The following is a 26,765-nucleotide window of genomic DNA, read 5'->3' on the forward strand; positions in this document are numbered from 1 at the left end:
TCTTCCCAATAGAAAGTAAGCTCCTGGAGGTCAGAAACTCTGTCTTGCTCAGCTCAGAAGCCACAGGGCGAGCACTGTGTCTGGCACGCAGGAGTCCTCAGTATATACCTGCTGATTAAAAGGAAGGTAGAGAAGGAGGGGCAGCCATGGACACTCACTGCCTTCATGTAATGTCCCCTCTCTCCCGCCCTCCCATTCTCCCTTCCTCCCTTCCTTCCTCATAAAACACCTGCCAGAAGGCTACCTGTTTCGCCATCTCTCTGTGGCTATGGGGACCCGCAGGGTTCCCCTGAAGGGGAACGGAGTATGTTCCTGGCGTCTGGGCACCCTCTGGCTCTCTCGGGCTGGGAAAATGTACAAATCTAGGCGAAAGCCTCCAAAATCATCCAGCCCAACTATTCAGCTACTTGCTGTCCATGCAGGGAGACCGAGGCCCAGTGAGGGGAAGGACATGGCCACCCTCACACAGCTGGTTGGCAGCAGGTCTTAGGGCTCCTGTCCTCCCCTACACGAGGCAAGCCCAGGCTCTGTGAGGCCTGGGTTGAAATCCCAGCTCTGACATTAGAAAGAGTTTGACCTGCAATTCCATGAGCCTCCGTCTCTTCAGCTGTAAACTGGAGACTGCGACACCTATTGTCACCAGGAGGGGAGGAGGTGGAGCCTAGCGGTTAAGAACATGGAATGGAGGGGGTGGGGGTGGGGTAACCGGGTGATGGGCATTAAGGAGGGCGCGTGATGGAATGAGCCCTGGGTGTTATGTACTACTGATGAATCACTGAACTCTATTTCTAAAACTAATAATGCACTATATGTTAATTGAATTTAAATAAAATAAAATTATAAAGAAAAAACAAGAAAAAAAAAAAAGAACACGGACTTAGAGTGTGCTGGGTGGGCACAGACCTAGCACGTCTTAGCTGGGTGACCTGGGGCAAGTTGCTAAACACTGCTCCCGAATCTGCCACCTGTAAAATGGGGACGAGAATATTCCTTTCTCACACCTTGTCCTAAAAATCACGTAACACTGTGAGGTGTTTAGCACAGTTCCTGGCACGGTGACTCCTCAGTAAGTGGACAACATGATAATAAAACCTGCCATCTGTCAGTGATGAGAGAGACAGATGCAGAGACAGAGACCGGGAACGTGCCCAGGGCTCTCAGGCCAGACCCTAACATGTCCTCTCCCACGCTCCCTCTCTCTTTCTTTTAACATGGATTCAGTCAGAATGCATCTGCCACCAACAAAGTATAGAATGTGCTCATATGTTTCCTGTCACGGAGGACACGGCTCACGTCATCACAAGCATTCTCTCTACGAGAGACCAGAGGAAAATTGCTCTCAGGCCTCAGGAAGAGGAATAACCACGCTTCTCAAGCACAGGTGGTCTGTTTTCACCTCACAGACGTCTCTGACCTGCTTCCGTCTTTGAACTGGCTGCCAGGAAGCTCAGAGCCAAATCTGCGGCCTGCCTGAAGCGAGTGCTCTGGGAAAGACCCTCACCCTGGCTTCATCCCTTTCTCTCAGCCCCCGTATTTCTTCTCCCTAATCTTCTCACTCATTTAATAAAAAAAAAAAAAAAATCCTTATTCGGTGCCGAGAAACTGCCACTCATCTTTTTTGAAATTGGGGGTGGGTGAGAAATAAATGGAATTAAAACTGCACACAGGCCAAATGCAACGTGGTCGGCTGAAGCAGACGACATTAGTGGAAAAACTGGTGACCCTGAAGAAAGTGTGTGGTTTGTCGAATAGCATCGTACCAACATCAGTTTCTTGGCCTTGACGGACATACCATGGTTATTATGTAAGATGTTGACGTTAGGGGAAGCTGGATGAAGGATAAACGGGAAATCCCTTTGTGACTTCTCAGTAAATCTAAAATTATCCCAAAATAACGAACTTCTTAAACAAAATGTGTGCACGGGCTACTGGGAGATTGTTTCCCCTTGGGAGTCCCCCTCGAGGTGTCATCATTACCTGAGAACACGGCATGCGCTCTGGGGACCCAGGGGCATTTCAGAATCAACCAGACCCAACCAACGTTCGTGGAGCCTCTACCGTCAGCCCAGCTGGCCAGGTGCCGAGCACGGTTCTAGAACCAGAATCCCCATCCCCGCGTGGGAGTCCCACTAGCTGCACGACGCTCTGAGTCTCAGCGGCTGCACCTGTAAAATGGGCTAACCCGAGAAGCTGCTCTCACAGGGGTGTTGCAGGTACGTGACTTAACGGCAGAAAGCGTGGGAGAAACAGGAGCCTGTCTCAGGCTGCCGGGGCTGCTGTGACAAAGCATGGCACACTGGGTGGCTTAAAACCAGCAGACATTTATTTCTTGCAGTTCTGGAGGCTGGGAGTCTGGGATCAGGGGCGAGCACGGTCGGGTTCTGGTGGGGACCCTCTTCCCGGCTGCAGACTGCCCATTTCCTGTGGCAAGGGAGCTCCGTGGGACACGAATCCCATTCGCGAGGCTCCACCCTCATGACCTAAGCTCCTCCCAAAGGCTCCCCCTTCCTAATACCGTCATGTTGGGGGGTAGGGATTCCACAGATGAATGTAGGGGACACATGGATTCAGTCCCTAACAGCGACACTCAATAAATTTAATCTTCCTTACTAATGTCATTGTCAGCTCGTACCTCCTCTCATCTTTCTAACAATCCTGAGAAAGAGGTGTCATTTTTGATGCTTATCTGGGAAAGGGAAGGGAAGCACGGACAGGTGGAGGGGCTCTCCAGGGTCACCCAGCTATTCAAGCTAAAACAGCAAAGCTGGGATTCGAACCCAATCTTCCGGACTCCAAGCCCAGAGCTCTTCCAACTGCATCATACGTCCGAAAAGAAGCTGAGATTGTGAAGACACAGTCTCATCTCGTGTTCCGTTCCCTGGCCATCTGGTTACCCACGGTCAAACCTTCTGGCTCCCTCAGGGACACCCCTTTCCTCCCCAGCCCCTCTACCCCCAACCTGTCTCATTCTGCAAGGCGGGCTCAGACCCACCTGTGCCCACGGTCACTGCTCCCATTGCTGCTGCCTTGGCTTCCCTGGCATCAGGATTTAGCCCAAACACAGCCGCCATTTATTTAGGTGATCTGTCTCCTGGGCCCGGCATCCTTGTCCCTGCCTCGCTCACTGTCTCCGCTCCGCCAAGCCCTGAGCAAGCTCTGGCAGCGGGGATGGGGCGGCGTAGTGGCTAAGGCCACGGGCTGTGGACCAGACAGTCCTGCTCCGCAACCTGTCGGCGGCGTGACCTTGGAGGTCGGTGTCACCTTCTCTACGTGTCCGCCTCCCCCACTGGAAAACATGAGGGTCGGAGCCACCTCGCCCGAGCGGCAGCCTGAGGGTTCAATGAGATCTGCGTGAAGTCCATCACCAGTACCTGGCCCACAGTCAGCCTTCTCCAAAGCGCGAGCTAACGATACTATTTCAGCCGTTGCCGGCTGCCCTGATGGACTGGCAGCCGGGAGCCGCTGGGTGCAAGCCCAACCCAGCTCCCGCTTTCTCCGCTCTCCCCTCTCCATGCTCCGTGACGAACCTGAGGTCAGGGCCACTGCAGCCGCTGGCGGCGTTTGCAAACGCGGTCACGAACTCAGCTGGCCTGCCGCCCAGCTGCATGTGGGGGAGGCTGCCCTGCTCCGAGGACTGCTGGGAGGTGGGCTCGGGAGGTGGGGGCAGGCCCCTGCTGCCTGCTCTGGGCACGCAGCCAGGGGGGCTCCCGGCTGCGACCAGTCCTCGGCGGGGGCGGGGGGGGGCCGGGGGTGCTGACTGCCCCGCTGCAGGTCTGACCGAAAATCAGCTGCAAAGAGCTCCACACACAGCTCCTTCCCTCCCTCAGCCCCGTGCATGCAGCCCTGGCGCCCATCCCCGCCCGTGTGAGTCCAGCTGCTCACCTTGAGTCCACTGCTTTCTGCTTCTGAGCCCAGGTCCACGCCGGTGACGTAAATGCCCAGGCCGTACTCGGCTCCCCCGCGGATTGTGAGACCCAGGGACCGGCCGTCCCCCAGCACCAGGTTCACCTGCAGGAGGGACAGGAGATCACTATTCGAGGGCCTGGAGGGTGACATGAATGTCATGGGAGGCGGCACAGCAGGCTCTGGAGTCCTTGGCCTACCCCAAAGGGCACGTGGGTTCAGGTCTGGAACATTCCAGATCCTCTGCTCCAGCTCTGCCTCCAACTTGCTGAGTGACCTTGAGGGAAGTCCCTCTCCCTCCCGGGGCCACAGCTGTTAAGTGCAGAAAAAGAAAGGCGATGAAGGAGGTGACCTCTTGAGATCCCCAGAGAGATGTAACATTTCAGGTTTTTACATGTTCCCCACACTGTGGGGGCCACAGACCCCCCAGCTGCCCTTCACCACACCCTTCAGCCAGGGAGAGCCTACTCTGGCCCCAGGCTCCTTCACCTTCCATCCTCCTTAGGATCAAGGCTAAGTCCACTCCGCCTCCCTGGAGATCTCCCACCGGCCAGGGGTCCCCTGCCTCCCCCAGGAGTCTCCTGCTCTGCCACCCATCCCAGCGGCCCACAGCAGTGAGGCCCCCAGCTGCCCTTCCTTCTACAAACACAGGAGCACCTGCCGAGTGCAGACCCAGTGCTGGGCCAGGGGACCAAGAGACAGCACAGACCCAGTCCTGCTCCCAAGGGTCTCAGCAGAAGGGCACAGAGACCAGGAAGCAGACCTTCACAGGACAGTGTGATCAGAGCATGATGGGGTGGCTCAGGGGCCATGACGATGCAGAGAAGATGCAAGGTCCTGACTGGGGGTGAGGGTAGTGGTTGGGGGGCTTCCCGGAGAAGGTGACATCGGTGATGAGATTGGAGGGTGAGCAGGTCAACCGGGCAGGGGCAGGGCAGGGGTGCAGGTACGGGCCAGCATGTGTCACTGCTTGGCCGTAGGGGAGCATGCTTTGCTCAGGATAGGATGGTGGAGGTGGGTTGCTGTGGCCAAGGCGGGGAGTGCTGAGGGGGTAGTTGGTGGGGGGGGCGGCTAGGGAGGACAGGCAGGAGAGGCTGGGGGCAGATTCAGGAAGGCCCCATAATCCATGAAGGTGCCTGCAGGAACATGCAGGTTAAATGTGCCTTGAGTATGAAAGAGGAATTATGGAAAAGGAGAAGTTGCACCCAAAGAGCTGAAACCTACCCCAAAAGGATAGAAAATATCCCTCAACAGGTTAAGCCCCAGGGACACGGAAGGGACCCAAAGAGAACACAGTCTGCCCGCAGGACAGTGGGGGGCATGGGTACCTGTCAGCGTCACGGGAGGACGGAGGTCATGGAGTTACAGAAGCCACCCCACCAGCTTTCTGTTTCTGAAGTTACTCATCTAAGAGTTACCAAGGGCTTGGTGCCATCATCTGAAGCCTTTTACATATATTATCCCATGTAATTCTTCAACCACCCTGGGTGGAGGTGGTGAAGAAGACAGACTCAGGTCCAAACTGCCTGATGGGGGGAACCGCTGTGTGACCTTGGGCAAGTTACTTAATCTCTCTGTGCCTCAGCCTCCTCACCTACAAAAGGAGGATGAAAATAGCCTTATAAAATAGCCTTATAGCCTTATTCTACGGAAAGGGTCACATTAAGAGACAAACATAGGCTAGTTTCTGGCCCACAGTGAATGCTTGATTAGCCACTGTTGGTTCCACTTTGCACATGACAAAACCAGACAAGGTCACATAGCCACAGCAGACTCCTACAGGCTGACAGACGTCAGGAGAGAGCCTAACAGATGGGAGTGCCTCTGGGGCGTTTGCTTCTAGGACCGCAGGCTCTGGGGGTGGCCCCAGCCCCTTTAGGCCGGAGTCAGCTCCCCGGTTTGCTCCTCAGGCAGGAAGACCACATCAGAAAGGAGAACATCTGTGTGGCCCACGTTGCTCTCAGGGGGCAATGGGATCGGCCACCCAGAAGTGTCAGAGAGATGGATGTTCTGCAAGCGGCAGGCTCTGAGGACGGGCTTGACAACCCAGCCCTTGTGATCTGCCCCTCCCAGCCCAGTACAGCGCCGCGGCTGGGAGAGCTTCGAGGTGACGCGGATTCGAGGCCCGCCCTGTCTGCGATCACACGCAGGCCTGGGCCCCCAGGGGGTGACAGTGTGCTGGTTATGGGTGCGGGCTCCGAAGCCAAACCGCTAGGGTTCATCCTGGCAGCAACACTTGCTGGGTGTGTTACCCTGCGCGGATGCCACCGCTTTCTCCTCTCTAAAGACGAGACTTTACTGGATTGTTGTTAGGGAGGAGTGGGTCCCCACATTGGGAGCATTTAGCATCGTGCCCGGCACAGCGGAGACTCTGGCTGTTGTTCTTATCTTCCCGGTGGCCCTCGCCGGCCAGCCACGGGGCTCGCTTGCACAGACAGGGGTGTCCTGGAAAGAAGGCCGAGGTGTCCCCCCCGATGCTGCTGCCTCAGAGGCCGGGACGGGGTGTGCACTTGGGCTGTGGCTGGCGTTCGCTCCACTCGCTCACCCAGTCCCCCAAGTCTGGGCCTCGTGCTGGGCGCAGGATCACAGGAGTGGTGGGGAGTGGTGGCTCACAGCGGAGTCCCTGCCAGGAGCTGCCTCCTCCCAGAGCAGCTCCCATCCAGGGACCGGGAGAAGACAGCAGGCGACAGCCCCACCCCTGCCTCAATTCAGGACAACCCTGCGGGCCCACTGCACCCCCAATGCACCCCCAGTGCTCCCACGGGACCGGCTGAGGCCTGGGCGGGGCTCATGTCCCAGCCACTGCGCCCCCAGCCCAGTCCCGTGTCCCCCGTGCCCCGTTACCAGCGTCGAACCCAGGGCACTGCCCTGCTGTGATGATAAATGACCACACACTTAGCAGCTTCAAACAGCACAGATTTATTATCTTACAAGTTCTGGAGGTCAGAAGTCTAAAGTGAGTAGACAAGACTGCATTCCTTCTAGAGGCTCTTAGCAGGGACTGTTTCCTTGCCTTTCCTAGCTTCCAGAGACCCCCTGCTTTCTTTGGCTCATGACCCATTCCTCTGTCTTCAAAGCCAGCAGGGTAGCACCTTCCTACCTCTCTCTGCTCCGGGCAGCACACCCCCTTTTTCTGACTCGGACCCTCCTGCCTCCTTCTCAGGACCCTGTGATTGCACTGGGCCCACCCAGAGAATACAGGAGACTCTCCCCATCTTAAGAGCCTTAACTTACCCACATCTGCAAAGTGTTTTTGGCCATGGAAGGGGACCTCTTCCCAGGCTCCAGGGAAGAGGTGGTAGGTGTCTTGGATCGTCATTCTGTCGACCACAGACACTCCCCTAGAAACCTCCTCAGGGAAATCTTGGTCTCAGAGTCCATTCTGGGGAGCCTGACCTCCGTCAGAGTATCCCAGAAATATGACCTCCGAGCCGTGAAGACCTAGGGGGTCAGCCAGGGAAAGGGGGAGGGAAGACAAGTATTCTGGGGGCAGGAAGGTGTGCAAAAGCTCAGGACCCGGACACAGCACAGCCCCCAGGAGTCCCGCAGGGTTCTGTTTGGCTAAAGCAAGACAGGGAAGGAGGGAAGGGACAAGATTAGCCAGTGGGGGGGCCATGAGCCAGGCCGAGAAGACTGGGCTTTAGGTGGAAGAGAGACCTGCTCAGATTCATTTGGATTTTAGGAAGACTACTGGCCAGCAGAGCGGGCCGCTTCCTGGAGATCCTTCAGGAGAGGGTGTGCACCTTGAGACAGTGGCGGGGTGGGAGTGGGGGAGGCGGGGCTCAGATCTGGGGGAGCTCAGTGAGACCAGCTGAGGACGGAGTGTGCACCCGATCCCCTGCCACGCCCGCACAACGCACCCCTTCCTCCATGCTCTGCCTTCAGGGCCTGGGGTCCACACACCAAGGCTCCAGCCCAGCTCCGTCCCTCCCCTTCCCCACCTGGGCTCTCCAGCTCTAAGTGCAAAAGATTCCGGGAGGAGAGAGCCAAGAGGAGCCCCACGACAGCCAGATGGCAGCGACTGTCTGCCCCCTCTGAATGCCGAGGATGGAAACACACCTCCCCACCTCCCCGCTACCTCCCCGTAAATCCGTTACGCGGGAATAAAACGGAGCCCGTATCACAGGGCTGTAATAACAGTCCTATCAACCACAGCGTAATCTGCCTCAATCACTGGCTGGAATTCAACCAGCGTTTGGCAGGAAAAAAATTCACCTACAGGAAGGACACTGAGCTGCACAGCAAGAAGAACGCCATTCCCACCGATAATATGAATAACTCATTCAACTAATTACTCGCGAAACGTACTATTTCCTGAATCCCAGGCACTGGTTGCATTACCCCCATTTAATCTTTCTCTTCCTCTGTGGTTTCTATTATTATGCCCATTTTCCCGATGAGGACACTGAGGCAGGAGGGGTGAATTGACGTGGCCAAGGCCACACGGTCAGGCTGGCCAGCCTAAGGCATTTAACCAACACGCTGCGCTGCCTCCCACAGCGCTGAGAGTTCAAGTCCTGAGTCTGCCCTTTACTCCTGGGAAACCAGGGGGCAGGGCCCGCTTTGTCTCTGATTTTCAGTTTTCCCCGTCATTAAACTGAGAATCGAACAATGTACCTGGGATAGGCACTGCCGCCACTCCCCTTCCTGCCTTGCCCTAGAACCCTGACCCTGTCCAGGAAGCAACAGAGCAGCCCCCAAAGATGAAGTCAGTCTGGGCCAAGGCTGTTCCCCTCTGCCAGGGATGTGGGTAGTCTGGGCCAGTTCTGGCCAATGGACATGATGTAGGACGTCTGCTGGCGGATGCTGGGAGCAATTCTCCCCTCAGAGAAGAAAGACGCATAGGCCCAGGATGAGAAGGGCCTTCTGCCTGCCCGCCCAGCTTCCACTCTGCTTTGGACACAGCTGTGATGGCAGGAGCAGTGGCTACCATTCTGCAACTGTGAAGCAATAAGCCAAAGACAAAAGCCAACAAGAGGAAGGACAGACTCACCAACAAACCACACCTGGGGCCACCTAGCCCCACACTCCTCAAGGCATCCTGTAGCCTGGAGATCCAGCCCCGGGCAGGGTGGATATATGCATGATGACTCCTTCATGGACCTCAGATCTTATGTCACCTTCTCAGGGCCCCTCCCTAGAATTATCCCACTCATATACTGCCCCCATGCCCTTTTCTTCTTTTTTTGTTTATCCCATTTACTATATACTATACATCACTTATTTAAACACACACACACAGCAACATGAGCTTTTGAAGGCAGTCATCCTTGGCTATTCCCTGCTGTATTCCCAATACTCAAAACAGTTTTTGGCCCACCGTAGGTACTCAATAAACATTTCAGGGTAAAAAGATATGAAAGGTACCTAGCACCTAGTTGGCATTTGATACATGATGGTGGTTACTGGACTTAATGACCATACCCCAGACACTGTGCTCTACACTTCTGCATGTGGTTGTCAACCCCTGAAACAATCCCACATGGCCACCATGACTATCCCTGTATCGTGGAGAGGGAAGCTTAAGTGACTAACCTAAGGGCAAGTGACTTGTCTAAGGTCACACGGTCAGGAAGTTCAGGAACCAGGCTTCAAACCCAGGCCCAAAGTCCCTGCTCCCTCTGTACAAGGTTGGGCCTCAGCCTGAGCCAAGGGGCAGGTCGCATCTTGTCTCTGTGGCTGATGTAGTGAGTCTGGGGCAGTTGCCACTCCCCGAGCGGGGTCTGATCACTCAGCCTGGAGTGGGGGCCGAGGGCCAAAGACACCATGGTAGCCTAGGACTTGCCCATTTGCTCAGGGAAAAATGCCCTGGGTGGGTGACCCTTGAGCCTTACGGTTGGCTGCTCCTGACCCATCGTTCTCCTAAGCGAATCCCAGGTGCTGAGCAGCCAGGCCCTGCTGTGAGTCCAGCCAGAGGGGGCCTCTCCTGAGGCTGTGTGCAGACCAGGCCTGAAGAGCCAGAGCCAGAGGACACTGGAGGAGGCGGGGGGAGAGGGGGGAGGCTCTTCCCCCTCAGGCACCAGAAGGTAAGGACGACAGGACTGAGGATCTGAGGACAACTTGGCCCCACCACTCATAGGCTGTGTGGCCTGGAGCAATTCATTCAGCCTTTCTGCACCTCCATTTTCTCATCTGGAAAATGGGAATACTGCTACCATCTGCAACTACTCTCAGATTTGGCTTCAGAGTCGAATGATTCTATGCAATCGCATTGAAATCTGAAAATGGGAAGCCGCTGGGAGTCTGGGGTTCTCTTGCGCTGGTTGCTGGCATGCATCACCCAATTCATAACCCCTCTCCAAGAAAAGAGGATGACAACATATGTGTGGCCTGTGGAAACAAAAGAAGCGGGAGAAAGAGCCCCTTCTGAAAGCCCTTCTCCGTTTCTGTAGAGTGTTCTGCACGTGCCTTCCCAGAGCGACTGCCCCTTCGAACTAAGAACCCAAGAACAGGTGCTCGTGCCCCGAAGCTCAGAATCAATGGCAGGTCGGTAGGGAGGCGCCGACCTAGAAACACTACGCTCATTCCCTCCACCCTGAAGATGGCCCACGACCCACCTCGCTCTTCCTTCCTTCTCTCCCACCACATCCCAGCCCTGTAAGCACGTTCAAACCACCCTCTGCTTCAAGCCATGTGAAATAATGAGCTTGCCCCCTGTCCCCCCAGCTCAAGAACAATCTTACTCTGAACAGCCCACAGAGAGAAGGCCATCAGAGCCCTGGAAACTTCCCCAAGACCTATTTCCCACCTTTGAGATTCATCTTCTAGAACCAGAAACATCATGATTGGCTCCAGGGGCTCTTTTGGTTTTATCTTTACTACAACCAGTCCCACTTCCCTTGAAGGTGAGCTTATAGCACCCCTTTTTCCTCCCACTTTTGTAAAGGTCTTTGCAGACCTCTCATGGATGTCGCCCCTGTTCCCCTGCTGGCCAGGAGAACACTCAGTGAATCCCTGCCGCCTACAGGAAAATGTCTCTGAGGCACACACACTCCTAGCCCTCCACCCCAGCCCTGCACTCTGTGCCCCAACTGTAACTCTCACGTGACACCAGCGGGGGGGGGTCCCCAGACCCACCTGGTTCTTCCTAACCTCCCTCCCCCACTGCCACACCTTTCCCTCTGCCTGGACCACCGTTCCTGCCACTGCCATGTAGCCAAACTCCAAAGGCTACCTCCTCCAGGAAGCCTTCCCAAATCTCTAGCTGGCAGGATCTCCCTCCTCTGCACACCATAGCACCCTCCCTGTCCCTTTTACAGAGCATGCATCACACCGGACCTTGGGGCACCTCGGCTTGCCTCCTCCGGGCTCCTCACGCTGGGAAGGCTGCCAAGGGTGATGTTGGGACAGAGGGCTTGGAAAGAGACAGATCTGGCCTTGCCCCTGAACTCCACCCCTCCCAGCCGGGTGCTGTCGGGCACTGCATGGTCTGCTGTGGCACCAAGGTCCGACGTGCACACTGGGGAAGAACTCATACCAGCTCACACCCATTAGCATGGCTGCTATCGAAACAAACAAACCCCAGAAAATACCAAGTGTTGACAAGGCTGTGGAGAAACTGGAACCCTCGTGCCCTGTATGGGGGGATGTAAATTGGGCAGCCACCGTGGAAAAACAGTATGGAGCTTCCTCAAAGCATTAAAAATACAATCACCACATGCTCCAGCCACGTCATTTCTGGGTATTTCCCTGAAAGGATTGAAAGCAGGGTCTCCGAGAAATACTTGCCCACCCACAAATAGCAGCATTATCCACAAGAGCCAAAAGAATGACACCACCCAGGTGAACAAAATGCAGTCCCTCCGTACAGGGGAACGTTATCGGCCTTAAAAGGGAAAGAAATCTCATCACGTGCTACAACCGGGATGAACTTGGGGGTCGTGAAGGCAAAGTGAAATAAATGAGTCAGAAAAAGACAAAATACCATCTCATGCGAAGTGCCCGGAGTGGTCCAATTCAGAGACACACAGTAGACTGGTGGCTGGCAGGGGCTGAAGAGAGAGGCAGGGTGACTGTCCTCTAACAGGTTTGAGTTTGGTTAGAGTAAAAGCATCCTAGAGATGGGGTCACACAGCAGTGCGCACGCACCTCATGCCACTGAACTTGGTACCATTTAGAATGGTGAAGAAGATACAATATATGTTATGTGTGTTCTGCCACAATTTAAAAGAAACCCCAGAGCACTGGGATTCTACCACCCTGCCCCTAAGCCATTGTTCAAGGTTTCCCAGCAGGGAGGGCCCCAGTGGGCTCCACCCCATCGGCCCCAGCTAACCAGGAAAGAGCCCCAAAGAGGAAGGCCTGACACCTGCTGAGCTCGGATGAGCGTCACCTCCCTTGTGGGCAAAGGAGAGGTGACAGAGACAGAGAACGTGCCTTTCCTCCTTGGACAGTGACGGGTTGGGCAGCAGTCCCCAAGGGCACACGCTGGCAGGTGTTCATGCCCACACAACAATGCCAACTGGGGAAACAGATGGCCACATCCTCCTCTGTGACTTTGCAAGGAACAGTGTGTGAGGGTCTGATCACACAGGACTCAGATTCACACCCAGCAAGCATTTAACGAGCTGCTACCGTGCCCCGGGCTGTTGGCAAGGTGTTTTCGTTTTAATTCAGTCATTCATGTAATAAATACTGAGCGCCTATACTGTGCCAGGCACTGATCCAGGCACTGTGAGTTTACCAGGGCACAGAACCAGCATCCGTACTGCCGTGACGTGTACACAGTGCTGGGGAGAGTAGCCCCACCATTGTGTCCATCTTGCAGAGGAGGCCGAGGCTCAGAGCAGTCAGGCAACTTGTCCAGGATCACACAGCTGGCAAGCGGCGGAGCCTGGCTCCGGTGTCTTCCCCGCCCTGTCGTACTGACACTAACCCGTGTAACCCCCCACAACAAGCACGTTCCAGTTTATTGCAGCCGTGGAGGCTGAGGGATATTCTGGACTGGGAACCCAGAGCGATGAGCCCTGCTGCACCCTGCCCCTCTTCGCCTCCGAGGACGTGACCGTAACCTGAGAGCAGATGGGTCTGATTCCCAGAGATTTACATCTGTTCTTCCCTTCTGTTCCTTCCTTCAGCCTCACGGGACGGCTCTCACACTTCAGTGTGGAGAACAGCCTTACTAGGAACGGCCGTAACGCCAGGACCAGCTTCAGTGGACAGCATCAGGTGCTTTTCCCAAGTTGCTTTACGACATGTGGGATTTTTACATCCACTGTTGCCCTGGGCACTCTGTCCCTAGAAGGTGTGCGTCCACTGGGGTCGGGCTAGGAGTGTTGAAGGTTGGCACAGGAAGTCTGGGAGTCTGGTTGTGGGGATCTGGAATATTAGACAATTCCAGGACACCAGAGAGAAGAGAGTCAGAGCCCGCCAAGCTCCGGGCCCAGGGAACAGGAGTGCAGGCCCCAGAGACTTCCCCACAACCCTCACAACAGGAAATGGGGGTTTCCAGGCTGCATCCAGCAAGAAGAGAAACAGAAGGGAGGGCAGGAGCTTGTCTGGAGCTGTGAGATCTGTGAAGGCCACTCTGGTGTGGTCCAAGGTATTTCCTGCCTCCTGAGGTCTCTGGTCCTCCCTGGAGCACGATTCTCCAAGTCTCTGCCTTCCACGTTCCTACCTAGGTTATTCTAAGACTTCTAGAGGGCACCTTATCTCCTCCCAGCCCTTCCACCTACTCAATTCCAGCGACAGGGCCCTTCTTGCTAAGCCTTGAGGACGTGAGCTGGTTCCCACCTCAGGGCCTTTGCCCATGCTGTCCTTGCTGCCTGGGATTTTCAGAGTGCATGGCAGCTCCTTCTTCCTCCCCAGGTCTCAGCTCAGAAGTCATCTCCTCAGAGAGGCCCTCCTTGACCACCTCATCTGAAGCAGTGCCTCCCTCTCTGTCACTTTCCACCCCTCCCTCTCTGGATTTTACTTCCTTTCATCACTCTTCACCACCTTAATGATCTTGCTCACTCATGCTCCTTTCTGGATTATGGTCTCACGCCTCTCATGACCTCCAAACTCACTAGAAGCTTCTCCACAGCAGGACCTCATTCTCCTATCCGTTTCTCTATTCCTCCCTCCTACCACAGCATCAAGCGCACTGCAGGTGCTCACTAAGTACTAAGTACGGGTGACCAGGGTGACCTGTGGAATGGGTCCTAGTTGCCACAGTCCTCTGAGTCTCTCTCGGATTCCCGCGCTTTGAAATGTAGACGAGGACAGCTACTCAGCCGGGTGGCCATGAGGATTCACTAAGATGCTGTAAGCACAGCGCCCAACACCCATCAGCGCCATGCCCTCCGCAGGAAAGGGGCTCAAGGGAAAGATAAAGCCAGTTCCCTGCCCAGTTCTGGAAGGCTGGCCTTGAAAATGACGCCACGCCTCAGGCAGCCTTGCTGGCTCAAGACCGCTGCGGAGCAACATGGATCGCCTGGCGGGGAGGGGGTCCGAGCCCACCTCTGCCCCACCCAGCGGGGCCACTACAAAGAGGCCCAGGCGGCTCCGGCGGAGGGGCCTACCGCCCAGCTTCCCCGCCGCTTCTCGCCCGCCGCCTGCACAAAGAACACAAAGCACGCTAAACGGACGGGTGGCCTTATGGACGGGAAGGGAGAGCTGAGCAAGGGTCTCCAGAGGGCACGCCTTGGCCTGGAACCCCAAGCCACGTGGCCCCCGGGCTGTGGGTGTCCAGGTCCTAGCACACCGGGAGAGCTGCACGCAGGACTTACATTCCTGGTCTCTGGAGCAACCAGGGGGTGCGGTACAAATAGTACCCATGGCAACGCTCAGAAACTCAGGGGAATCATCTCCTGGTGGGTGGTTTTTGTTTGTTTGTTCGGTTTTTTTACTGAAACAGTCACGATATGAGGGGAGAAGGGCTTCGATGCCCACCCCCCCGGCCCGCCGTCTTCAGGTGACCACACCCCCCGGTGCTCGTGGGCCACAAGCCTGCCTCTGGAAAGAGGCAGACAGCTGACACGGTGGAAATCCCTTTGCCCTGGGAGGCGCACCCTGAGCTCCTTCCTCCGCTTCGGTTCTGGAACTGCCCACCCCGCCCCGTGAATTCTCACTTGGTACAAGGTGACCAGCATCAGTTCCTGCTCTTGACAACCCGAGACGCCCAGCTGCAGGGGGTTCCCTGTGGAGCCTGGAGTCCGGGCAGCTGCGTGTGGCCGTGCGCCTGGGTCCTGACCACTGAGAAGCTGAATCATGCTGAATTTGAAGGGGGACCCTGAGCTGTCTCTTCTCCCTTTTCCACTCCAGAGGCTAGAATGGGGGACCTGGCATGGCGCAGCTTTAAGCATCAGAAGGGGCAAGGGCCCAGGGGATGATGATGGGGGTGAGGGTGGGTCCCAGAGTAAGATGGGGAGCAGAGCTGCCGCTCCAGCCCCCACCGTCCCGTCTGTTCTGTGTCAGGGAGAAATAAATGATCTGATTTAAGTCATAGTCTTCAGGCTCTTTGGTTGGCAGGATCTTAGGCTGTATCAGAATATACACTGCATGGGTCAAAAAGAAAAGAAGACAAGATGAAACCCTTCAGTAGGGCCTTGAGAGAAGAACAGAGCCCTGAAAGAACCAAGCCTCTTTGTCCAGCCTCTAAGAAGCGTCCCTGTTCTGGGTGTGGCAGGGAGAACGGGGTCTCGGGGGACCAGCCTCCCCCACCAGCCCTCTGCCCCTAGCCGGCCTGCTGAGGCCGAGGCCAGGCAGCTCACCTTCTTCTCATCCCCGCCTTGCAGGAGATGCAGGGTGCTCCTCGGGTCCCCCTCGCGCTGCCTCAGGGTGTTGCCGTGGGTCTGGGGCAGGCCTGAGGGCGGGGAGATGCTGCGGCCCTGTGGGTCCACCCAGGTGTAGATGTGGTTGGTGACGTAGCCCCCAGGGATGCGCCCTGCTGAGTACACAGACAGCACCAGCTTCTTCGAGCCCTTCAGAGCCTAGAGAGGGAGAGAGAGAGAGGGATACAGGGGTTAGTAGGAAGGGGGCAGTGAGGGACAACTCTCCCAGTACCCAGAACTTACTTCCCACACCGGGAGCAGGAGGCCAGTCCCTGAATCACCCCCCATTTTTTTTCTCTAGCCCTCAATTTTTGTCCTATGGAAACGAGGACGTCCGTCCCACCCCTATCTTGAAGTGGATCAAACGTAAGAAATCTGATCTCTCAGCACAGCTGTGCAGAGAAGAGTTAACAGAGCAGGCCTAAGACTGCATCCTCAAGAAGGCCTGCTTGGCTGGCACCTAGGAACCTGGATTCTGAGTGTTCCTCCCATTCCCTAATTGGGAAGGGTGGCTCACTGTGCCTACGTTCCTTGTGCAAACTATGTGGGGGTCTGGAATGTGGGTCCAGGCAGAGGGGACCTATGTGACCATACCCCAATAAAAGCCCTGGCACTGATTCTCTAAGGAGCATCCCTGGTGGACAATATTTCCCAGCTCGTCCTGGGCTCATCCTGCAGCAAAGGGAGACTCAGAGGCTTGCGCCTGGTTTCCTACAGACTTTGTCCCCTGCACCTGTTCCCTGTGCTCATTTTGCTGGGTATCCTTTTGCTGTCATAAATCTTAAAAAAAAAAAAAAAAAGATTTTATTTATTTGAGAGAAACAGAGAGCATGCGTGAGAGCACGAGGGACAGGGGGCAGAGGGAGAGGGAGAAGCAGGCTCCCCACCAAGCAGGGAGCCCGACGCGGGACTCGATCCCAGGACCCTGGGATCATGACCTGAGCCGAAGGCAGATGCTCAACCAACTGAGCCACCCAGGCTCCCCTTGCTGTCATCAATCTGAGCCAAAGTACAACTATATGCTGAACCTGTGAGCCCTCGCAGAACCCAGGGGTGGTCTTAGTGACCCCGACAAGAGAGTCAAGAGATGAAATGACTGATAATGATGGCCGGACATTTATAAAGAGCCTGCCTGTGTCACTCTGCCCTGTACCTGGCATGCTTTGTCTCCTCCTGAAATCCTCATGGAATCCAATCTTGTCAGGAGAGAGGTCCATTATTCAGATGAAGAAATAGAGGGAAATCGTCTGCCTACATTAGAAGGGAGGGGTTCCTTTTCCATAGCAACTAATTTTGAGTATAGACACCACCTTCATTCTACGTTTTCCAGTCTGGGGATGGAAGCACCTCGAGGAGAAAGGAGTCCAAACTCTCTGCCCTGGGGTGGATGCTGAGAGCGGCCATACTGCTTTCCCACGGGGCACCTGGAGCTGAATGACGCCATTTGTTGAGGGACAGTCACTTAGCACGAGGATTAATAGCAAACCCTGCAACTAGGGGGCTGGAGCCTGCTCACACGAAGCCCATGCTGCCGCTAAAATCACATTTATAAATGATTACGAAGAGTACCTAACGCCGTGGATCCGTGATACACTCTACCGCGCAGTGGGGTCAGAGGACACCCATCGAATCTTACAGTATGATCTCAGTGATGACGTTAAGATAAAAATCACACAGGAAAAACAAAACAAAACTGAGGAGCGATGTGCCAACATGCCAACAGTGCAGGATTATGGGTGATTATTATTTTGTTCTTCCTGTGTCTCAATATTTTCCAAATGTTCCAGAATGAGGATACGCTGCTTTTGATCTCAGAAAACAAGAATATGCCTCAAAAAGGGGGAAGGGAGTACCTAGCTATCTGCCTCCCCCAGGCTTGCCTGGATGTGCCCCGGACTGCATTCTCCTGACTCCCCAGGACTCTGGACAGACCAAAGGGGCCAAGGGAGGAGCTTTCCCCCACAGTGGGGAGCCCCGGCTGCACGTCTGAGCCTCTTCCAGAGGAGGAAGGGTAAGCTGGGAGGTGCTGGGGCCCCTCAATTCCACAGCTAAATGCCAGTCCCCGGTGGAGGGATAATGAGAATCTGGCAGCTCTACAAAAGGCTGCTTTTACAAAAGATTTCTGAGAAGATGAGCAGGGAGAGAGTTGGTGCCCTTTTAGCAAGTCCCCGGGACTCCCCCTGATAGGACAGCTGGGAAGATAAAATCTGTGCAAAGTTTGAGGGGCAGGATGGAGAGGCTACTGAGCAAGAAGGCCTCTGGGGGAGCAAACAGGGAAGGGGGGGTCACAGGGCGGCAGCAACCTCAGCAGATACCTGTGAGGCCCCCGTGCCTTCCTGACCCTTCCTCCCCGCCCAGGGCTCCGCTCCCTCCCCCGTGAGGGCACTGCTGGCTGGAGGCCGGTCCCACTGGCCGGCTTCTTCCCCGCTCCCTCCCTCGAAAGACTGTGAGGCCTGAGCCCCGCCATTCACTCGACAAGGGCTGACTTGAGGGCCTACTGTGTGCCGGGCCCGGAGAGAACAAGTGGGCACATCCTCGTGGCACCTGCAGCCGGTGAGAGATGCTGCTTCCCCTGGCAGGCCCTCGGAAAAGTCTGGCGACACCAGAATCAGGAACAGAGGAATGCAAGTGGAAAGAACAGAAACGGTGGACGGAGGCAGAACTGCATTTAAGCCGTACTTCTGTCCCTTATGAGTCATGAGTCCCGGGGCCGGCGCTTCCTGCCTGAAAGCAGCACCGTGAAAGGACAATACCCACTTCTCAGCGCGGTGGGGATTCCAGGAGACCATGCGCAGGAGGTCCAGAGCCTGTGCACACAGGAGGAGCTCAGCAGGGCCGAGCCCACTCGCCGCTCTTCCAGGAGTGTCTGCACTGAGAAGGGAAACCAGGTGCAGAAAAGCCTCGTCCAAGGAGCTACACAAGGAAGCAGGCGGCAGAGAGCACGCTTTGTATTCTGTAGGCTGGCCAGAGTGGAACTCTCTTGGTCAGTTCTATAAATAGGCAGGCAGCAACCTTGAGAACGGAGAGGAGGTTAGTGCCTTTGATGAGAAGACCACGGAGAGCGGGCACCGGGGAGGGCCTGGGAGAGCACCGAGTCCCCTGCGTGCTGCCTGCCTCCGGTATCTTACAGAAGGGGACCGTGGGAGCCCGACATGGGAAGGGACAGAGAGGGAACGAGTATGAAAAGGACAGCCAAGGACACACAGGAGGCCAGCCCTGGGCAGACCCCCTCCCCTGTGCACCTCGGTTTCCCCATCACAAGACTGAGGGGCCAGAATATCTGACAGCCACTCAAGCGGAGACTCTTCCAGAACCTCTTGATGTTGGCGTTTTTGGTAACTGGGGGCTTCCAGTGGGGTCTTGGAGAGCAAGAACATCACCATCCAAAACTGAACGAGCCCAAGAACAAACCCGAGATTCCTGAGACAGCGCTTGCCACCGCAGAGCAGGCTCTCAGGATAGGCCTGGGTGCAGGGGCCGGGAGCCGCCACTCGAACGCCCACTGCCCTTTTCAACTAAATATGTGTCACGCACGGAAGGCAAGGAGGCGGGGGATGGTCTAAGAAGCTGGTTTCTGTCTTCTTACTGCCTTTTTGTCTCCGGTTTCCCAGACAGCCGCTTGCTTGTTGGAAAGAGTGGCTATGAACGGAGAAGTGAATTCCTAGAGAGGGCTGGCCGGTGCCCCCAGCCCGGCACTCAGAAGGCCACCCCCGGGCTCGGTGCCGACTGCGCCTCAGGTGCACGGGGCCATTCGTTTCTCAGAAGAACCAGCAGCTTCTCTGGCCGGAGCGAGCCTCCATATAGCACGCAGCTTAGGCGGCAGAGGAACCTAGAAGGAACTCCCGCTCTGAAACAGAGGCCCAGGCACGTCCCCGTTGCACCACTGGCTCGCTGGGTGGCCCGGGGCTATGTCCTTCTCTTGCTGGGCCTCGGTTTTGCCAACCGGCAATGAGCAGCTTGAACTCACTAACAGTGGAGGTCCTGCCCCAATAGGAAACTTCAATGTCTTCTGGTTAGTGGCTCCATCCAGAAGGAAGGCTGTATTTACCCATGACAGTCATGAGTCATGGCAGCAAAGAGATCAGGGGCTTTGAGATACACAGCGACAGAGTCCAGGCAGCTCTCAGGGAGTGAGTCCTCGAGATTGCGCGGGCTGAGGCTGCTACCAGGTCCTTGAACCAGATCCTGAGCCTGGGGACTCCGAGGCTCCCTGTCAGCCGGAAGGGACCAAGAGCCAGAAGGACAGACGGAGCATCCGAGGTGTGGCAGGATGCACACGGCAACTCAGCTTTATCGTCGGCAGCAGGGGACCTCCCAAGGGAGACAGACGTTCCTCCAATGGGACTGCAGCTGTGCAGCTCTGCTCCTTGCAGCCTGTGGGTGGAAAACCACATCCAACACCCACCTTAAAGCAACGTGGATGCTCTGCTTGTGCAAGCTGGTGACTGTCACCCATGCCTGTCTCCTGCGTGGCGGCCCGCACAGCTGGTCTCCTGAACCAACTGTTTATTAGCTGTGCCACCTCACACAGGTTACTGACCCTCTCTGTTCATCCCTTTCTCTTCTGTAAAACGAAGATCATAATTCCACTCTCTCTCTGGGTAGAGGGGCCCTATATGGCACAGTGCCTATCACCGGAGAATTCAGTGAGCTGTGGCTTAAAAAGGGCACAATGTGAGACCCAGGGAGAGTCCACTATAGACGGAGCGGTCATCAGAGCACTACTCCCACGCTTGTTACCATGGGTTTGCTGCTAAAACCTGACCTAGGGCTCGCGTGCGTTCCATGGAGTCAGATCCTTGAAATCTCGATCTGACCCAGCAGACAGCATGGTTCAGATACCATCCAGCAGCAGATGACTGTTGAGGCAGCGTGTTATGGTTACGGAAATGTAAATTATATGTGTATGTCTTCACACTTAATAACTTGCTACTTGGATTAATGCTCTCAGGAGGCAAATTTGCGTCACTCAGCTCTTCAGAGCCGACTGGATTCACAGCCCAGGCGACGGGATTCTCCGCTCAGCAGAGGACAGAGAAAGCCACGGGAGACGGCCACAGCATAAAGGGGACAGGGCATTGTGTGTTCACACGGCAGATGCACAGATGCTCCTATGTTCAAGAACACGCACCAAAGCGCAAGTGTGAAGTGAACCACAAGGTCACAGGATGATGAGACTACTGTCCTCAGGGGCACGGAGGACACATTGCGAAGTCTCAAGGAAGGGCACATCATGGTGACTCATCCAGCCTATTTCAGGACACAGACCTTGAGGGGGGAGGTTTTCTCTTCTCCGGAACAGAGATGCTTAGCCTCAGGAAGGGGAGCCCGTCTAAGAGCCAGGTTCAGGTTAGTGATCAGGAAGAGAGGAAAGAAGGATGCGCGCTTGCTCTTCCTGACCCCACCCTGCCCAGCTGGGGCTCACTGGGCACCAATCCTGACTCTGCTGTTGACTTGCTGTGTCACACAGCGAATTACTTAACCTCTCTGTGCCTGCTTCTGCATTTAAGATGCAACTGTTGTAAACATTATTAAGATAACATAGGGGTGCCCGACTGGCTCAGTCAGAGAAGTGTGCAACTCTTGATCTCAGGGTCGTGCGTTCGAGCCCCACGTTGGGTGTAGAGGTTACTTAAACAAATAAAACTCAAAAAAAAAAAAAAAAAAGTAGACTGCCTATACATAGTATCTAGCATCTGGCACATAGTAGGTACTAAATGTGAATTTCCTTCCTGAGTCTACCAGCTCCTTCTCCCAAACCCAAGCCCCAGAATTCCCTAAAGCTCTAATCTACATGGACACAAATACAGAGGCAGCTCTAGCCTCTCTCTTATGACTTTCCTCATCTCCAGAAACATCCTTCCTTCCTTTAATCCACACTTCCTCACATCTGCCCTGCCTTTGACATTCAGCCCATGCCCGCCACCTCCAGGAAGCCTTCCTGGATTGCGACTGACCCTCCATCTCCAAGAGCACCCAGCACGCTTCTATATTTTCATTACCATGTATACTAGAGTCTCTGCATCAGCTTCATACATCCTGCCTCTAGAACTACAAGATATGTTCCTTGAGGCACAGTGCATGTTCGGTTTTCTTTATAACCTCTTCCAACAAAATATTTATTGAGCTCTCTAAATGCCAGGCAGCCCCCAGGGAATCTGTTCAAATGAGGCTGCAGAAAGATCAGTGCCCTAGACTAGGGCTCAGGCAGCCTTAGGTCAGCGCCCCATGCTTCTCCACACTCATGGGAGACATCACCTCAGGCATACATGGGATTTGGTGAGAGAAGCAAGAGTGGCCAGGGGGCTACAGCTCTGGAGCCAGGCTACCGAGATTCCCATCCCAGCTCTGCCAGCTGCCAATTGCAACCTTGGGCAAGTTACCAGTCCGTGCCCCAGTTTCACAGGCATAAGACGGGTTAGGAGCGGTATTACATCACAGGGTGGTTGTGAGGATTAAATTAGTTTACATGCATAAAACGTTTAATGCCTGGAACACAGGTAAGAGCTGCAAAAGGGTTAGGTATGATTATAATAGGGAACCCAGAGTAGAAGTCTCAACCCACCATCCATGATAACCACTGTCTGTCCTTCCAGAATGTTCTGTGCATTTTATAAATATGTGGATGCACATATACAAAACTACTGTTGTTGGGGCACCTGGGTGGCTCAGTCGTTAAGCATCTGCCTTCAGCTCAGGTCATGATCCCAGTATCCTGGGATGGAGCCCCGCATCGGGCTCCCTGCTCGGCGGGAAGCCTGCTTCTCCCTCTCCCACTCTCCCTGCTTGTGTTCCCTCTCTCGCTGTGTCTCTCTCTGTCAAATAAATAAATAAAATCTTCAAAAAAAAAAAAAAAAAAACTATTGTCTGATCTTCACAGAAATTGACTCACACTTAACATTTTCATCACCATGTTTTTTCCAGCTAAAAAGATGTATTTTGAAGATCCTTGCTCACCAGTTCAATGACATTAAGCTCATGTCTTTGTGCATGCACTAGGGCCCGCTCCCTGGCAGGGATGCTCCACCACTGAATTCTCACTCTATTGTTGGACATGTAGATGGTTTCTCGGTTTTTGCCACTGCAAACAAAGCTACGATAACATACCTTTTCATGCATCTTGAAGCACACATGGGTCTAATTCTCTAGATCAGAGATAAGTGGAATTCCTAAGGCAGCGGGCAAAATTAATGCATCTTTTTTCATATGCAACCTTGTCCCTCCCTGTTGTAGTTCCTACAACCACCTGCAGGGGGCAGCACTATGACATCCATGCCTACAGAAGGCGCTGTGGATGGGACTGGGTGCGGGCTTTCCAATGCCTTTTCCCAAAGCAGAGCTCACTCTGGTGCAGGGATCCATCCTCTTTTATGCTTTCTTCCAGAGGCTCCAGAAATCTAGTTATAGGCAAACCTTGGCTCTATTTTCCAACTGCATCTGGAAACTAGAGAATTGCCAAGCACCAAAATAAAAAGGTATCTTAGTGTGAGGATTCCCCCCGCCCCAAGAGTTTTTCAGTGAAAGGTATATTCACTAGAAAGCCATTCCCAAACAAAGTTCTATCTCTTCCTGGCTAAGATACTTTAGACAAGTTGCCTCAGCTTTATCACCTGTTAAATGGGGCTACTAATGCCTACTCTTACAGAGTTACTGTGGGGACAAAATGAGGACTGACGAGATAATGTACACAAAGCACCTTGCGCTCAGTACGGTGCATAGCGGGTGCCCAACCATGGTGGCTAATATTATTGGTAACAGCAAAGTTACAGGGATGACCACACATTTTATTCTGCCCATTGCCCAGATGAGTAAAGAGACTCTAGCTGGTGGCGTGTCTTAAGCAAGGTCAGAAAAAGGATAAGAGGCAGGGTTTGGATTTGAATCTTGGACTTTCCAAACTCATGCTTCTTTCACTAGTAGTGAAAGGGGGTTCAGATACCCAAGGGTAACCCTCTGTCTTGGCCTCACAAGATGGACAAGGAGAAGGTCTGAAGAGGGGATGTGGGACTTACAGACCATAAACAAGTGAGAGCCCCCCGAACTCTTGAACCCTGAGCTGGTGCTGGGTTCAGCCACATGGGTTAGAAAGACCCTCCCCATTCAGCCCCACTTTGAGGGAGGACAGAAATTAATGGTGTGTGCTCTCCGCCCTAAGGGTGTATTTTAATGTCATGAGAAAGTAAAGCCCTAATTAGTCCTGTCTTCAGAGCTCCTTTCCTCTGCATCACATTTTTATCTGTGTTAATTACCTCTTACAGGGACCACTAACTGCAACAGCGTCTAAAATCAGTCTCTGCTGTGCAGCCAGGACATCCTTTTAAGATGCAGGTGGACCCTGTCCCCTCCCTGCCGAAACGGTCCCACTGCTTCTGATGTAAAATGCGAAGTCCTCACAGTGTGTCTCAGGCCCGTGCGGCTGGCCCTAGGGCCTGCCTGGCCAGCCTCTTCACCAGCCTCATCGTCTGTCCCTGCCACTGGCCTTTCTTACAGTATCAAACGCTCCAAGTTCTTTGCATGTGCTGCTCCCTATCCCTGAAGGTACATATATCAACTTACATATACAGTGATTATTTTATTTATATCCTTCTCAGTAGATAGAGAAGTCAGGGAATTCTTCTGTTTTGGGCACAGATGTGTCAATAAATATGAAAGACTGGAAATCGTGGGTGATTCCACATAAAATGAAAGACAATGAAGAAATGCAATTGTAATTGCCTTCCTCCTGAAATTGATTGCCTTCCTTTTAAAACTGACTGCCAATGAAGAATTTTACCTCTCTTGAAATACCAATGAATTCTCTAGTAGAATGTAAACAATGCATGAATTTCCCTTTTTGCCTTGGTTGCTAGGAAGCTCACAACTCCACTTAAATATGAAATATTATTCTTTTTAAAGGCAACACACACACACACTTTCCAATATGGTTTCTGAGCTCTGTGACTTTTTCATGATGTCCTTTCTAGGTTAAGTCACTCAATTATTTCTGAAGTAGGAAGAAATATTAATCACAAATATATTAACAAGTAAGTAAATAGGACATGCAGAGTTCAAAGAGGATGTTCAATCACACCAATCATATAGGAAGAGCTCAGGAAAACAGCTGCCAAGTGAATGAATGAATGCTGAAGTACATCTCAAGGATCAGACACCTTATACACAGAGTTGGAGGCAGAGATATTTTCATAGATGCTTGGGCAATAACTCTGCTTTCTCATCCTACTCTCTCCTTCCACTCCCCAGAAATACTTTACTGCTGCTGACTTTGGTCTCAGAATCATGTCATTTAAAAACATTCCCTTAAATAAAAGTCCAAAAACTGTTAGTTTATATTCTACTGGAACGTTGACATAAGCGGGTAGTGGTATGCTGAGAAAGTCAGTGTGTCTCAAAGAATGGTGGCTTCATGTTGGTGTCCCTCACAGCTGTGTGCCCGTCGGGAGGCCAGGATCTGGGGCAAAGCTTACCACACCTGCTCTGGCTCTTTGTGGCCACCTCACCTCTTCAAGTGGCTACATCCTCAGGGAAATCAATATGGACTGCAGAGCAGTCCCCTTCCACGAGATGCAGCTCAACACATGCATGAAGCAAAAATAAACAGAAGCACGTGATCCAACCATCAAGGAATGTGAATGCACAGAAATAAAGGCCAGGGGACAGGGCAGAGAAACGACAGCTAGTTAGGAGGGTGGAATAATCAACATCTTCTTTTCCCCTTTTGAGTTTTTTTTTTTTTTTTAATGTTGTTTCAGTTTGCCTTTAATTGGAGCCTTACAAAGTAGAGTTCAGAAATCAACTCTTCATCCCCTCCACTGTTCTTTCTTTATGAGTTTGACCTTCTCCAAAGGCTTGGGGTGAAGAAGGCAGCCCTTGTTCCAGTACTGGGAACACCAGGATCCCGGAGGCTGGAACAGGGACCTGACATTTCAAAGCCCCTGATCCCTGGTATCTTTGCTCCTAAATGTCTCAGTGAGTTAAGGCTGTAGGAAAAGGAAAAACATGAAGGATCAAAAGAGAGAGAAAAAATGTTGTCCTTGGGGATAATGCCATGAGAAATTTGCAAGACAGTGACAGAGTCGCCATCCCCTTGCAAAAGAACTCAGAAGATGAGGACAGAGCAGATTCCAGAAGGATACTGATTCCCTTTTAATGCAATTCTTCAATTATCCACTAAGCCTGGCTTTTAGTTTCTTATAATTTAAGTAAATTGCTTTACAAATGTTCTTTTAAATTTGGTCTCTTTATTCTTTTCTTTTTTCTTTTGGGAAGAACTAACAAGATTCTAGGAGTCATAAACATAATCACTCAAGGTGAGCTTTGATGGGTTTCCAATGGCATTGTTGTGATCTAGAACCAATGTCCACAGCACATCCACCCATCAGAAAAATCTGATTACATATCAACATTTTCTTGGCCCAAGAGCGGATACATGGATGGGGTGTGTTCTCCTGGAGGACACTTAACATTCCTGTCCCTCATCACTTTCTGTGCACTCCATTAACAAGGGATAGGCCTCCAATTCAACTCACCCTCGAACTGAAGGATCTGAATTCCAGGTGGATGAATCAACCACCTAACAGCTACTCCTAACAACCATCTCTTAAAGAAAAAGGCTGATAGATCTGAGGAGTTGGAAATGTAACATTCTTGTGGTTAAATGGGCATAGGACATCAGTAAGTTACACACCAAAAATAAATAAATGTATATATATCACATACATACATAATAATGTACGTATATACAGCTATACAAATAATAAACATGTAAAGGAGTTAAACTTCACTATTTAAATTATGCAGATTAAAATAGGATACTTTTTTGTCTGTCTGATAAGCAAAAATGGAAAAGAAACATAATATCCGGTGTTGGCAAGGCTGGGGGAAAACGAGGCTTCGCATACACGGCTAACACTGGTAGAGGGGACTGTAAAATAACAAACTCTGCTTCCCCAAGAACAATCTGGCAACAGTTACCCAAGCCTTAAAATTCCGCCTATGCCCAGAGCCAATGCCACTTCTAGAAAGACAGCCCAAGGAATTTTTAGAGACATGCTTCCAGATAAACGTGCCAGGACACATTGTCTAAAGCGGCAATGTGGATAACGTTTAAAA

The 26,765-nt window shown here is 53.2% G+C and overlaps 1 protein-coding gene across 3 annotated transcripts in view; it reads right to left on the bottom strand.

The window, feature by feature from the left end:
- Nucleotides 1-26,765, bottom strand: part of WHRN (whirlin) — an 89,347-nt gene that overhangs the window by 50,449 nt on the left and 12,133 nt on the right. For all 3 annotated transcript variants that reach the window (XM_032418939.1, XM_032418938.1, XM_032418937.1), the window contains exons 2-3: nt 15,597-15,815; nt 3,883-4,008 (exon numbers count right to left, since the gene is read on the bottom strand). In XM_032418939.1, the coding sequence (XP_032274830.1) occupies nt 3,883-4,008; nt 15,597-15,815 (345 nt within the window). The remainder of the gene's footprint in view (nt 1-3,882; nt 4,009-15,596; nt 15,816-26,765) is intronic.

Source organism: Phoca vitulina, unplaced genomic scaffold, assembly GCF_004348235.1.
Source record: "Phoca vitulina isolate PV1807 unplaced genomic scaffold, GSC_HSeal_1.0 scaffold21, whole genome shotgun sequence".
In the NCBI taxonomy this organism is placed as follows: Eukaryota; Metazoa; Chordata; class Mammalia; order Carnivora; family Phocidae; genus Phoca; species Phoca vitulina.